This window comes from Pelodiscus sinensis, chromosome 7 (assembly GCF_052426305.1).
Source record: "Pelodiscus sinensis isolate ZL-2025 chromosome 7, ASM5242630v1, whole genome shotgun sequence".
Classification (NCBI taxonomy): Eukaryota; Metazoa; Chordata; order Testudines; family Trionychidae; genus Pelodiscus; species Pelodiscus sinensis.
In genome coordinates this window covers 76,610,893-76,624,830 of record NC_143058.1, presented here as the reverse complement: position 1 = coordinate 76,624,830, position 13,938 = coordinate 76,610,893, and the positions used below count along the sequence as shown (strand labels likewise).

At 46.6% G+C, this 13,938-nt stretch overlaps 1 protein-coding gene across 6 annotated transcripts in view; it reads right to left on the bottom strand.

The window, feature by feature from the left end:
• Positions 1-13,938, bottom strand: part of NRP2 (neuropilin 2) — a 131,212-nt gene that overhangs the window by 48,868 nt on the left and 68,406 nt on the right. For all 6 annotated transcript variants that reach the window (XM_075934328.2, XM_075934330.2, XM_075934329.2 and 3 more), the window contains exons 8-12: positions 12,275-12,419; positions 11,371-11,720; positions 9,941-10,085; positions 5,204-5,320; positions 2,859-3,011 (exon numbers count right to left, since the gene is read on the bottom strand). In XM_075934328.2, the coding sequence (XP_075790443.2) occupies positions 2,859-3,011; positions 5,204-5,320; positions 9,941-10,085; positions 11,371-11,720; positions 12,275-12,419 (910 nt within the window). The remainder of the gene's footprint in view (positions 1-2,858; positions 3,012-5,203; positions 5,321-9,940; positions 10,086-11,370; positions 11,721-12,274; positions 12,420-13,938) is intronic.

The following is a 13,938-nucleotide window of genomic DNA, read 5'->3' as shown; positions in this document are numbered from 1 at the left end:
TAAGCACTCAAAGTCTGAAGAGATAAACACTCCAACTATGGAAATGTGTTTTTCTCTGTTTTTCACACTGTGCCCTGCGTCAAGTCAAAGAATATGACGGCTGTCCAAAGAGCTTGTCTTTAATACAGCGTGGGGGTTGTAAGAGATCTGGGTGCCTACTTGACCAATGGGAAAAAGCAGGTGTGTGTTTGTATGTTATAAGTAACAGTGAGTGCACGTTCATGTGTGTGTTTGAGAGAGAAGCCTCATTATTCAACATATTTCATATATATATTTGCATTCCTCTCTGGTTCTGCTTGCCAGGTGCCCCAGGCTGCCTTCCAAGTGACCGTTAAAATGGTTAGGCTGGGGTGGGCAATATTTTTCACAGGAGGGCCACTTAATGGTTGTCATGGGCTGGCTCCACCCTCTGGAAGGGGTGGGGCTGGGGACTAGCCTTCCCCCAGAGTAGTCTGGGGCCAGAGGTTTTGAATTAAAAACACAGCAAAGGGCTCATAGCTCTTGGCCATCCCACTAGTGCATTGCCTGGCAGCCGCCTGGGATTGCTGTGGCTATTTAAAGGGCTCACAGCTCCAGCCTTTGCCAGGGTAGTGCGGCGACCATGAGCCATGAACCATTTAAATAGGCTCCTGCTGCCTGTGCCACTGCTTGGAAATTTGGTAGCACAGGCAGCAGGCTTTCAATAGAAAGCATCCAGATACAGTCTGTGAGCCAGTTCCAAGTGCTAGGTGGGCTGGATCCAGCCCCTGGGCCATTCATGCCCAGCCCTGGTCTAGGCAGTACCTCTGTCTCATGGCTGACAGGTTAGGTTTCAACACTCAATCCTATAGGTAAGAACCAATGGGCAAGGTCAACTCAATCTATCATATCCTTATGCTCTTTAGATACAGGCACTGAAGTCCTTATATCTCCATTTGGCATCCGGAACAGAAGCAAAGCCAGGTGAACCGCATCCTGCCTCAATGGGACCTTTGAATGTCCTGCCCAAAACTAAGTCCGTGTTCCTCAAAATCAAGTGAACTTCAGCTGAAGTAATTTAGAAACCGGTGAGCCCACTCTGAACCCAACAACACTGCTCCCCTGTCATCTTAGATAAGACGATGGCAAAGGTCCCAGGGCTCGTTCCAAGATACAGGGATAAGGAATTTGCAGGGACTGACTCACTCCTGATCTCTTCAAACAAACCTGAGCAAAACCCATCCACAGCTAAGACCTGTAAGGCTCGTTCCTCCTTAGTCAGAACCCCAAATCCCCTATTCTGTTCCCACAAGTCTATGCCAGAGCACAAAAGAGTAAATCTCAAGCAGAACGAATGTTCTGTATCTCTAGGTCCTGGGGAGCTCGATCCCAACAGATGACTTAAGTCTATTCGATTCAGCCACTGGGTGCAGAATAGCTGAAGTCAAGCTCTATCCAGCCATGGGATAATTACAACGTGTGTACAAGAGGACGGACACCATAGCAAGAGGGAAAACACAGTGTGGGGAGTATACTGATGAACTCACATGAAGAAGTCCAGATAGGATTTTGATGCAAGTCCCAATATCCCTATAATAGGGTCTGTCTACACTAGCCCCCTAGTTCGAACTAGGGAGGCTAATGTCGGCATTCGAAGTTGCAAATCAAGCCTGGGATTTAAATATCCTGCGCTTGATTTGCATCTTCCCAGCAGGTCGCCATTTTTTGAAATTTACAAGTCCAGACTAACTGCCCACGTCTACACGCGGCAGGGACCTGGTAGTTCGAATTAAAGCCCCTAGTTAGAACTACCTGTTATTCCTCCTGCAAGGAGGTTTAACAGGTAGTTCGAACTAGGGGCTAGTGTAGACATACCCCATTATAGGGAGATTGGGACTTGCATCAAGATCCTGAGGTTTAACAGGGAGTTCGAACTAGGGGCTTTAATTCGAACTACCGGGTCCCTGCCGCGTGTAGACGTGGGCAGTCAGTCCGGTCTTGTAAATTTCAAAAAGTGGCGACCAGCCGGGAAGATGCAAATCAAGCGCGGGATATTTATATCCTGGGCTCGATGTGCAACTTTGAATGCCTACATTAGCCTCCCTACTTCGAACTTGGAGGTTAGTGTAGACCTATCCTTTGTCCCGAGAGAATTCTTCCCCACGGTGCATGCACAGAATTCATGTAGCTTCGCAAAAATCACTTTCTTCCAAGCAAAGGGAAGCTGCAAGAGCAGTCACGCTCTACTCCCAAGCTGTGCAGGTACATCATTCCAGGCACCGGCACAGCCAGTGGAGGGGTAAATTACCCAAGCAGTGGTTCCTACCCTAGGCTGGGATCAACAGCTAGTTCCAGCTGGACTAGAGGCAAGAGAGGATGGGACTCTCGAGGTCCCTTCCAGTCCTATGATTCTATGACTTCCTCTTCCCCTGCAAGGAGAGTCTAAGACTGTGTGAGACCCACCTCCTTGAAACCTCTCCCAACTGCAGGAGGTGCAACATCCTCCCCTACTTCCTGCCCCCCTCACTCCTGAGCAGTTGGGAGAGGAGCCAGTGTATGGGGAGGGGAAATGCTCCCCCATCCACGCAGCCCCCTTGCATCCAGACCTCCCATGCTCAGACACCCCTGCCACACCTACCCGGCACATACAGAATTCCTTGAGCTCTCCGCTCCCAAATCCCACCTCACTGAATCTCAGCCCCTGAAATTCAGTGCCATGGTTATTGGACCTATAAAAAAGAAGAGAGCCAACCAAGCAGAATATCCAAAGAATTAGCACAGGAAAAATACCCACTTCGGCATAATCTCAGTGACTGTTAGGCAGTATTACAACAATCTTTTTCATGGAGAAAATGCTATAGCCTTTTCGCCCTTCCCCAAGAACGGATGATCCGGCTTACCAGGTAAGGATCCAGTGCTTGGTCCTGAATTGCTGAACCATGTGCTTCTAGAATGGAAAGACCACATATAATCTGTTGCAGGATCATTAGACCAATCACACAGGTCTTCAGGGAGATCAAAGTTGCAATTGAATCCTACAGGAAGCGGGGCATCTTATAAAAGGAACATAACAAAATGAAACTTAATTAAAGAACCACCTGCAACAGACCAATGCTATTTAAAAACTAAACTAGCTGGCAAGTCATAAATACTGAAAGAAAGCATGAAATCTCTCTCTGATGGATGCTTTCAACCTATCTCATGTTTCAGCAGCTCTGAGGATCAGCCTTCAGTTCTGCATCATCAAAATGCCCCCACCCAGTCCTTCAGCTAATCTACCAAACCAAGCCAGTAGAAATGCAGGCACCCAATGCTTCCAGCCCCTAATCAGCACCTTCTCTTCATCCCCCGGAGTGGCCAAAGATTAAATTCCATCTTAAATGTCAGAGACGAATGTTTCCCAAGGGCCCACCCCATGCGCTGCAGTTCCACTCTGGCTCCAAAAAGAGAAGAATCTTGAGTGCCCCAAAAGTGCAGCTATCAAGTGACAGGTCTAAGCATTCGTGCCAGAAGGGAACAGGATGCCTGGGATTATGAATGGTCACTCCTGGGTCAGTATCCACTAATGAAACTGTTCCCTATGCGACAGAGGGCAGCAGTGGGCTAATGGTTCTAAAGCAGCACTTAGAGAATGTCCGAGGAGACACTCCTGACTAGGACGTGCCAGTGAGCATTGGCCAAATATAGCCACGGCGTGTTCGGAGCCTTCGTGAGCAGAGGAATTTTAAAATCACCGTGTCTCCAATGTTAATGACAATCAGCAAGAGGTCAGGGACTCACACGGCAGCCATCAGGTGAACACTACCATGCAGTGGGAAGAGACATCCCTTCCCCAATCCCATATCAACTCATTTTATTACGACTTTATCTAGTTCCCAGGGAGGACTAGTCCCAATAGCTTCTACTAAATCTGATTAAATATGCCTCATAGCTTGTAAAGTCTGAGAATGAAACTCAGAGCTAAGCATGAAGGGAACCATCATGGGTATTGGCCCTACATGCTAAAACGCATCACGAGGGTAGAAAGCGTGTCTCAGACTGCACCGTGCAGCACACCTGACTTCTGTGGCTCAACGAAAACTGGCGTGCTGACCTCCAAAGTCACTCCACCGAGGGCAGAGGCAGTGGAGAGGTGTAACAGCAGTGCAGAGAGATCAGGCCCCTTGTACTGAATCTATGACTTACATTTCTAGAATTGAACCTTAATGGACAGCATGGAATAGTTAATTTGTTTTCAAGGTCTCATTAGGTTTTCCTTTTATGTTTCCCTCCAGGCCTTAAAGCTGATGGGCCAAAACACTGGCGAAATCTTACCAGCAACCCTCTTCTAATGCAATTTTCTAGACAAATTTTGAAAGTTCATGTGGTCTGAGTATGTGTCTATGCATTCGGGCACTTCTCCAAAGCCTCAGAGGGCCAAATTCTGCTTACAGTTACAGTGGCATAAACCCACTGAATTCAATGGAGACACTCACCTGCATACACATGTGGCCTGTGTTTACACTGGCATGATCTTGCCTAAAAGCATCCGTGCCAGTGTAGACGCTCTCTTGTGCAAGAAAGCTCCAATGGCCATTTTAGCCATCGGGCTTCCTTGCGCAAGAAATTAACGTTGCTGTCTACACTGGCCCTCTTGCACAAGAATACTTGCACAAGAGGGCTTATCCCTGAGCAGGAGTGTCAGAGTATTTGCGCAAGAACCACTGATTTTGTACATTACAACGTCAGTGTTCTTGCACAAATACTTGCGGCCAGTGTAGACAGACGGCAAGATTTTGAGCAAAAGCATTTGCTTTTGCGCAAAATCTTGCCAATGTAGACACAGCCGTAGTGTCATTAGCATAGTATCTGAGTATCCCACAGCCTTAAATACTTTTATCCTCTCAACAGGTGTGTGAAGTAGGACAGGGCAACTATCACCATGTACTGATGGGAAACTGAGGCACGGAGAGACCACAAGGAATCGGTGGTGGAGCAAACTGAACCCAAGTCTCCAGAGTCCCAGGCTAGTGCCCTTAGCACCATATCGTCCTCCCTTTCTCCCTAGCTGTACTACCCTTCCCTGGTATAATCGATCAGAATTTGAGCCTGATTCTTTGATGCTTGACCCCTCACTAGTACTGTCATTCTACAGATTTCCAGGACTCAGTCCCATTGGGTAGGAGCCAATGGAAAGATAAGAGTATGACCGTAACGAGTTAACCCATCATCTAGTGCTCTATGGGTGCGCGGGTCTGGTACATACCATCACCTTCTCCACAGCCATCACCACACTCTGTTGTCTCCTCATCAGTAGGGTATGGTTGAGTGGTCTCCTCACTCTTCAAGGTGGGCATTAGTGTCTCTGAAGTGGGCTTTACATCTGCATACAGCAAACAAAGAAGAACAGCTGATAATAAGCCGCATACTCATAGAGCCCAAAGGAGGAAACTAAACAGAACTCTTTTCTTTCTGAGCCCTATACAGAGCGGATAAGAAAGCAACAATAATTTACAACATGCTACATATGTCATCATGGCTCAAATCACTTGTGAGGCTTCTTTTAGACCCCAAAAGGAAATAGGGAATTCTCTGATCTGTGGACTCTGTTGGACAAGGATCTCCTTTAAACTGATATGCTATTTTTTATGTATGTATGTAATTAGCTAGGAGGTTTGTTGTTACACTGCATAACAGAGAGCCCAGGCTGCATATTCTTTCTTTCATAAAGGCAAAACTACATAAAATATTCCCACCAATTGTGCCAGTTTTAGAAAAAACCCACCAAGGCACTCAACACCGCAAATGATGTAACCACAAATGGATCCAGAGTATCCCTAGCATGCTCTGGCTCACAGCAGAAAGCATCAGTTTTCAAGCTCCACCCTCCTGACTGTAGATTTAAAACAGCTCTGTCCCAGTTCCTTCTTTTCTATGCAGACTCTGGGAACCTACCTAAAAGCAGGCAGGTGTCAAGGAACTTTAAGCAGAAATGAGAAGATATTAAGGTTAATGGTACAGGAATGAAGTTCCCTCTTCCCCTCCATTTAATGAGGAATAGAGCAGACATCCGAGTCCAGTGTCCTCCCCAGGTTTTAAACGTTTCTTTGCTTTATTACATGTTATTAGGATTTTTTGTTGGCAACATTCAGGATATCATTTAATAAAGCCAGAAGCAGAAGGAAATGGCTAAATACACTGAATATTTTCCATACACTGCTTCCCACTTCTGTGAGTGAACATATTGCACGTAGACTCTTGTGTTCCTGTTTTGCTTTCAGCTGCCTTTTATTCACTGTAAAATACTGAACAACCTCAAAGCCTCCTACTATTTAAGTCCAAATTTATTACTACACCATAAAACTCCACATATTACTGACAAGCAAATTGGAAGCAGCAAGGCACAAAAACAGTCATTTAAAAAAACCCATCAGCTGAAGGCAGCGTGTCAAAAGCTGCAAGTTACTTCCCCTCGGTATGTGTTTTTGGGCTTGCAGATTTATAGTAGGAATGTGTCAAAGGAAAAGGCCTATGAAAGGCAAAGTACCATATGCAGTCCAGATGCTCAGACTGTTCCACCGCCCCGCACAGCATGCCACCATGTACCCTGAGAATCAGTTGCTCTGGCAGAGCATGACAAGATGGGGAGACAAGATAATGAAAATCCCAGGGCCAAGGTAGGATGTGAAATGGAAAGTGAGAAGGAGAACGTCTCTCTCTCCCACCTGGCATGTTTGTGCAGTGAGAGGTACCTGCTGATCATGCCGCACAGTTGTTGGGCAATTGAAACCAGATGTCTTGGAACTTCAAAGGAGAGAAGAGAGGTCACAAGCCAATGTTCATCAATCTCCAAAGGAAAAGTGTCAGCAGGCCTTTGATACAAGCCAGTGGCTGACCAGTCACTTCTTTTTTTAAGCTCCCTGATAATAACGCATTTCTGAGCCTAGCTGCTATGAGTTACCTGCGTGAATCGATAAAATGGCATAAACAGAAACAGTGGCAGCTGGGCAGTGACCATGCTACAGCTTGTAAGCCTATTTGAAAACGTTTGCATTTGTTGTTTTGTAACCACGTCACTGGCCTTGTTCCCAAGCAAGTGCTATTGCCTTGGGCTTCACAGCCAGGCTTAAACCCAGCTCAGTAACATGTCTGGGTCTCGCCTCCACCACAGAGCCATGGCTTGGGGCTTGTCTGCACAAACAAGCAGACTGCAGAAAGCTGGGGAGTGGGGAAATCCACCCAATTCGAGCTTGTTGTGGACTAACCATGTGCACTCTACCGACATCTGTGAGAGCACGTTGATCTGGTCCCCTTTGAAACAGGACTAGCTCTACGGATCAGCAGCGTGCACATGGAGGGCCAGACGAGGCAGGGTGGCACAAGGTAGTCACATTCTAATTGTTTGTGCATGTGCATTGAGTCACACTGAGAGACTGCGACACTGCCCCTCTTTGGGTTTTGTAGTTTATATAAAACCACAGGTTTTCTCCACTCCCCAGATCGCAGCTGTGATGCACTTTGCTCCCCCATTTCCTGAATCACAAAGCATGCTCCAATTATATTTCGGCACATTTATAGCCAGCAGTTTTTCTTTTAAAAGTGACAAAGTACAAATGGCGAGGAATCCTGAGGAGACCCACTTTGCCCACGAAAGCTTATGCTCCAACACTTCAGTTAGTCTATAAAGTACAGCAGGACTCCTCGCCACTTTTGCAGATTCAGACTAACACACCGACCCCTCTGATACATAAAGTACAAATGTCGAGACAGGAGTGTTGGGAAATTATGGCTGACAACATTCATTGGAACACTTGTGTGTGGCAATCCCTTTTCAACATGGCCATTTCTAGCAGAAGTTCAAAGCTCATAGCGGACAGAGCCATAATGGTGAACGTACAGAAAAAGCATAAAGGATTGAGACAGATGCACGGTAGAGTATAGCCTGGAATTTCTGCAACAGAGTGAGCTGTGGGGGAGGCAGGAGAGACATCATGGGGTCAATTTTCTGCCTGGCTTAGCACAGGTGAGAGTAGTCTCAGGGCTGCTCTAAGCTACACCAGCTGGCAATGGTCCCCAAGGGACTATCAGTCATCAGGGGATAGCAGAAAGCTGCAGAGAGAAGTAGGTACAGGAGCTTGCTCTGTAGGCTCGCCACATGATGGTGATTCCTCTATGCCAGGAGAGGTCTTAAGAGGACTGAGAGCACTAGTTTCTGTTCCCTTGGCAGTGCCTGAGCAGCACACGAGGACAGAGGAGAAAGTCTGGCCAGGCTGAGTAAATCTTCAGATTAGTCTCTCTTTTCTGAGTGCAAACTGTGCCTGTGTGAGCTATGGCTACATCAGGGATTGCAGCAGGGATCTTTCTAGCTAAAAGCAAGAGTCTCTATAGCCAGAGTGAGAAAATGAACACATGCTGGCCAGGCTATAAAACTCCAGCTAGAGGGGTCTGCATCAAGCCTGGAACTTCTTTTTGTCCGATAAAGTGTCTTTTAGAAAGATCTTGATTTACTGTTAAATCATTTAATTGAGATCACAGAATTGATTTCTATGGAGGCAAGATTTCACCCTATTTTTGTTTTGTTTGATAATTTGCTATTAAATGATTGTAAAATATTTTGTATACATAATAGAAGAAAGGGGCAAGAAAAACTTGGTAAATGGCCAGCAATGGGCTGTACTTTGTGTAAGATTCCTGGAGCAGAACTCTTACAAGAAAATGCCTTTTTGAGATGCTGTTTTACATAGAAATCATTCCTTTTTATCCCTGACATCTGGGCTACATCTAGACTGGCATGATTTTCTGCAAATGCTTTTAACGGGAAAGTTTTTCCGTTAAACGCATTTGCAGAAAAGAGCGTCTAGATTGGCACGGACGCTTTTGCGCAAAAGCACTTTTTGCAGAAAAGCGTCCGTGCCAATCTAGACGCAGTTTTGCGCAAGAAAGCCCCAATCGCCATATTCGCCATCGGGGCTTTTTTGCGCAAAACGGTTCTCAGCTGTCTACACTGGCCCTCTTGCGCAAAAGCATTGCAGAAAAGCATTCGCACAAGAGGGCTTTTTCCCCGAACAGGAGAGTCAGTGTATTTGTGGAAGAACACTGACAATCTTACATTAGCTTGTCAGTGTTCTTGCGCAAATTCAAAGCGGCCAGTGTAGACAGCTGACAAGTTTTTCCGCAAAAGCAGGTGCTTTTGCAGAAAAACTTGCCAATCTAGAGGCAGCCCTGGAGAACTGAGCCAGATTTAAACAGATAAATACATTATTTAGAAAAACTCAAAAACTGCAGGAATCGCCCTCTAGCCCAAAGGGACAGTATTAAGATGAATTTGCTGGGGAGGGAGCTGTTATATTTTCAGATATGGACCAAGATGCACCATTTCACATTGCAACTCAGAGGACTAAATTTAGCTCTAGTGTAAATGGGCACAATTCTCCCCAACCACAGTGACTGTGTTCTGTAAGGGTATGTCTACACAACCGTGCTATTTTGAATTAACTTAATTTGAAATAGTTAATTTGAATTAAGCTAATTCGAAGTAACGCATCTAGACACAAAAACTAATTCGAAATAGCGTTTTTCTAATTCAAAATAGCACGTCCACATTAAGTGGACCCTGAATCGAAAGGTAAGGCTGGCCGGAACCAGTTCCGGCCGGCAGGGCATCAAGATTGGACTTAGCGTGTGGGGCTGCTGCCCCAGGCTATCCTAGGTCTGTGCTTAAAGGGACCCGACCCCCCATCCAGGACAGACAGTTCTCAGATCTCAAGAAGACCACCAAATCTGACCACACTTTAGTATGGAAAAAGTCTGAATTTGGATCATGCTGTAAATTGTGTTTTCACAGCTCAAGTTTACCTCTGCTGAAGTTGTAGAACTAGAACATCACCTCCTGTGGGAATGAAGAGAGCGAGATATACCTATATCCCACCCACTCTATTATTGCAAGAAATATCTCCATGTCCTACTGACCTACTAAGTACAGAAATTAAAGCAAAGTTCCAACCTGTCCAGTCACAGCCCAGCACCTCCAAACGCATCCCAATTCCTGCTGGAGACCATCGTTCTGGGTGAACCCGGATGTACTGTGCAGGGACAGGGTCAAACCGTCGGACTTCAGGGATGTCGTAATGCATGTTGCCTTCAAAAAGCTGCAAAGAGAGAGAAGTTAATCTTTTCATCATGTGTACTATCTACCCACAAACCTGGAACATGAAGCATTCTGGCAAACCAATTCCTATTTCATGTTCATTTGAACTTTTTTTCCACAGACTAAAATCACTGTCCATTGCTGTAAAGCAAAAGAATTTGAAACATGGGAGACACAACAAGGTACCTGTGGCAGTAAGACTGCCAAACTCAGTGCTATCCGATAGTCCCTGCAAACAGGCCCGATAAAAGACAAAATATGAAAATGGAGAAGGAAATGCAGGAAACAAAAGACTCTCCTAAAACAAACTTGTATTAGAAGGTAGCTTAGGTTCAGCCCAAACAGTGCAGACCTGGCGCTATCTTGTGGCATCTGAAACAGACAGCTTTGATTGTACTGCTCTGGGACTTGGTTCCGACTTGTTCCTCTGTAAGTGAACGTATGCTGTTCCCAACTCAAGAGAACCACAGAGCTTGTTTCTAACAGAACCATACAACATGCCCCGGCCCCAACTTAATATTGCCCATGCAGATTCCCACCCAAGTGATCCGCCGATGCAAGGCTGGTGTTATTCCACTGACTTTCAGCACAAATGACATCACATTTTGTCCCTGGCTTTAGAGAGAGGCTATTGTCTGTGATCATCTAAATACTCATTTTCCCCAGTGGCTAAGCAGTGGTTATTGGCAGACACTACGGACAACTCCCCTTTACGTTGTCAGTGTACTGGGAATAAAGTTAAGGTGATTGTCACAGCTAGGTGCTCAAAACTCATTTGTGGGATTGAGGTTGTTACGACGTGACCCAAGTTCCAGTCTTTTAAACGTTCAGGGGGAGAAGCATTCACACCCACGTGCATGCAGAAGTTCACTAAAACCCACTGACCTAATTTCTTAGAGCAGGGGGGCCACAATCATCCCGCCTGTCCCATAAGTGCTACATATGGGGACAGTGGAAGCCTGCTATAAATGGGAACGGGCAGGTCCATGAATGTCCCAGTAGGCAAAAAGGTTTGTAGAAAAAGCTGAGACCATCACGTGTCCTACATCACCCTCTTGTCTCCGGGGGTCAGTAACACCTGGAAGGCATCTTCCTTTAAAGGCGTATTTAGCCTCCTGGCAGGGATCCCACACACCGTCCAACCACCACAGCCTCGACACTCTGGGCTCTCTCTCAGGACTAAGCAAGCCCACAGTGAAGAAAGACAGGAGAGTGTGTTGAGCACAGGCTGGATGTGGAGATAGCCAAGCCAACAGCATTGTCCTAGTCTGACAGACAGGTCCTACCTTGGGTTGCATAGTTTTGCTGTCCTCTATATACTCCCAGTGCTTTCCAGTCATGCTGTAGGACACTTTAAACTTCTTCACAAAGGATCGAGCCTCTACCATGGTGATGCTGTCTCCTCCTCGGGCCCCTTGGATAACCACTCCTTTCACAGTCTTAGGGACCCCCAGGTCCACCTGCAGCCACTCTTCCCCTGGCTGGGCTTGGGGGATTCGTGGGAACCATCCCGAGCGGCTGCTGACCAGCCGCGCCATGCTAGGGGACCAGTCGTACCCTCTGATGGAGGAGGCAGAGATCTGGGAGTCAGAGATAAGACCGGAAAGCATCCCCAGCATGTTGGAGCAGGGTGAATCTGCACAGAGAGAAAAGGAGCAGGGGAAGAAGGGAAAAGCATGCTGAAGTGTGTCCACGTTGCACTAACAGGCAATGTCCCACTGCGCTTAACTGCTAGGTATGGAAATGTCAAAACACTCAACCCAGCTGTAACTCCCTTTATTGCAGCCATCAGAGTCGGCAGGAACCTCTCAGTGGATGTTCAGAACATCCTCACTTTCAGAAGCTCTGTGCAAATTATCCCCTGCCTCCCTCCAGTTGCTGGCTTCTCACCCACATCTACTTCGGAGTCTGCTAACACGTCTTTCCTGATCAGACCCTGACAGCTTCTTTTACAAAGTGTGGGTCCTGTCAAACAGTCTGGGTGTGTCTTCCTTCCGCAGGAGCAGGGCATCTACACTGCCAGCTGCAGAAGAGGCTAAAGCAGGCAAAATTAGGGGAGGGGTATGTGCATGGGAGTGACCTGGACTTAAGACAGACTGCAGAATTAAGGTCCTTGTCTCTGCTCTACATAGGAGCGGTTACCACAGGCAAGAGGAACCGGAGTGGGAAGCAGCTAGAAATTCTCCTGACCTGTGATTCGGCAGCCATAGAGCTCAAGTCTGAGAGCAATCCCATTGTGCCAGACTTGGGGGCGGATCCGGACAAATCGAGTCAGCACTGGGGTGTGGATCTTGTTCAGGACCACTTCAGTGACATCCGTGTTAGCTTGGAACACCTGCAAGAGAGAGAAAATATCAGGATGTCCTTAACTGAGCAAAATAATCACCCAAAGCAAAAGAATGGGCAGGGGCTTTCTAAGACAGGCTAGTGCCCCGCAGCAGGAGGCATTGAGGAGACATGCCTAGGGAGTTGGACTCGGTGGAGCGGGCAGCAGGTACTGCCCTTGATTTATTGTGTGATCTTGGGGAAGCTGGTAGGGCCAAAAATGAAATCTGATTTTGGGTGCCCAGTTGGGCCTCATTTCCCATTGGCTTCCACTGGAACCGTAGATGTTTGGCCCTAAAAACCTGAAGCACCCAAAATAAAAGGCCAATTTTGACTTTTAACTTTTATTTGCCTCTGTTTCCTCATCAATAAAAAGGGATAATAATCCTTCCCTGCCTCTGTGACCATGTATGGAGATCTACAGAGAACACCAGCATGCACGTTCTAAGCATTATTATTTCAGATCATGCTGCAGTTTCCTCTTTATAATCAATGGCCACCCATGCCTTTCGCACAAAAGAAAGCTTTTGGGGACAGTTTATGATCCAGCATCATACAAACAAGCTGTCGTCTTACCAGATGGTCATAATCAATAACAATCATGTGGTTTTCTACACTGCCCCCCTTCTTTCTCTGTAACTTTTCCATTAATAGCTTGGTACATACTGTATACTTATGGCTCTTAGTTTTCAGTGCCATAGGGTGGAACAAGCGGAAAAGGCAGCATTCAGCTTGAATGTAGTTTTAAACTGGTTCTCTGTGTTGTACAACTGCCCACCCTGGGGCGCTGAAGTCATTACTTCCCGAGAGAAGTTGGATGTGCTCCTTTCTTTCTGAGTATGCCAGGCTTTCAGGGTTAGCGCATCATCTGCTTCAAGCCAGGAACTGCATAGACACTGCAACGTTGGCTGCGCTTTATGCTCTCTCCTACCCTGCATTTGCTTTGCTAAGCACAAGAGCTTCCGTGAAGTTTATCTGAGAGCAAAACAGGAGGGTAGGGAAAGGAAAATGCCTGGCACTGGCTCACCTCTCTCAGAGGCAAGAATTAAATAATTCAACCATAGATCCCTGCGATTTGCAGAAAAGCAAGTCAGGCTGTAACCTGGCCTGTTGCCTTGAACGGGAGCTAAGAACCATTTCATAAGGCTCCCACTGACGTTTTTTAAAAGCCTGCAGACAGGACATATTAATGCAGCTCTCCTGGAATCCAACACATTGGGGCATGGAGATTGTTACAGCAGGAGAGAGTAATTCAGCATTAAGCCCATGACGGTTGCTGTCAGTGTTCACAGCGCCGCAACCTGAACTCAGCTCTCCACGCAAAGGACTGGGATCCTGCCTCTAGGAAGTGGTGGCATTCGTTATAGACCGAGGAGGAGGGGGCCGAGCAAGGTTCTGTCTGGTTGATAATTGGGATTTGGAGTAAATTTGAACTTCAACAGAAATGCTAGTCCAAAGATTATAGATCACGCTGGCACTGTTTAGCAACACAGCATGTCTTATGGGCTTTTAATATCCTATTTTATCGC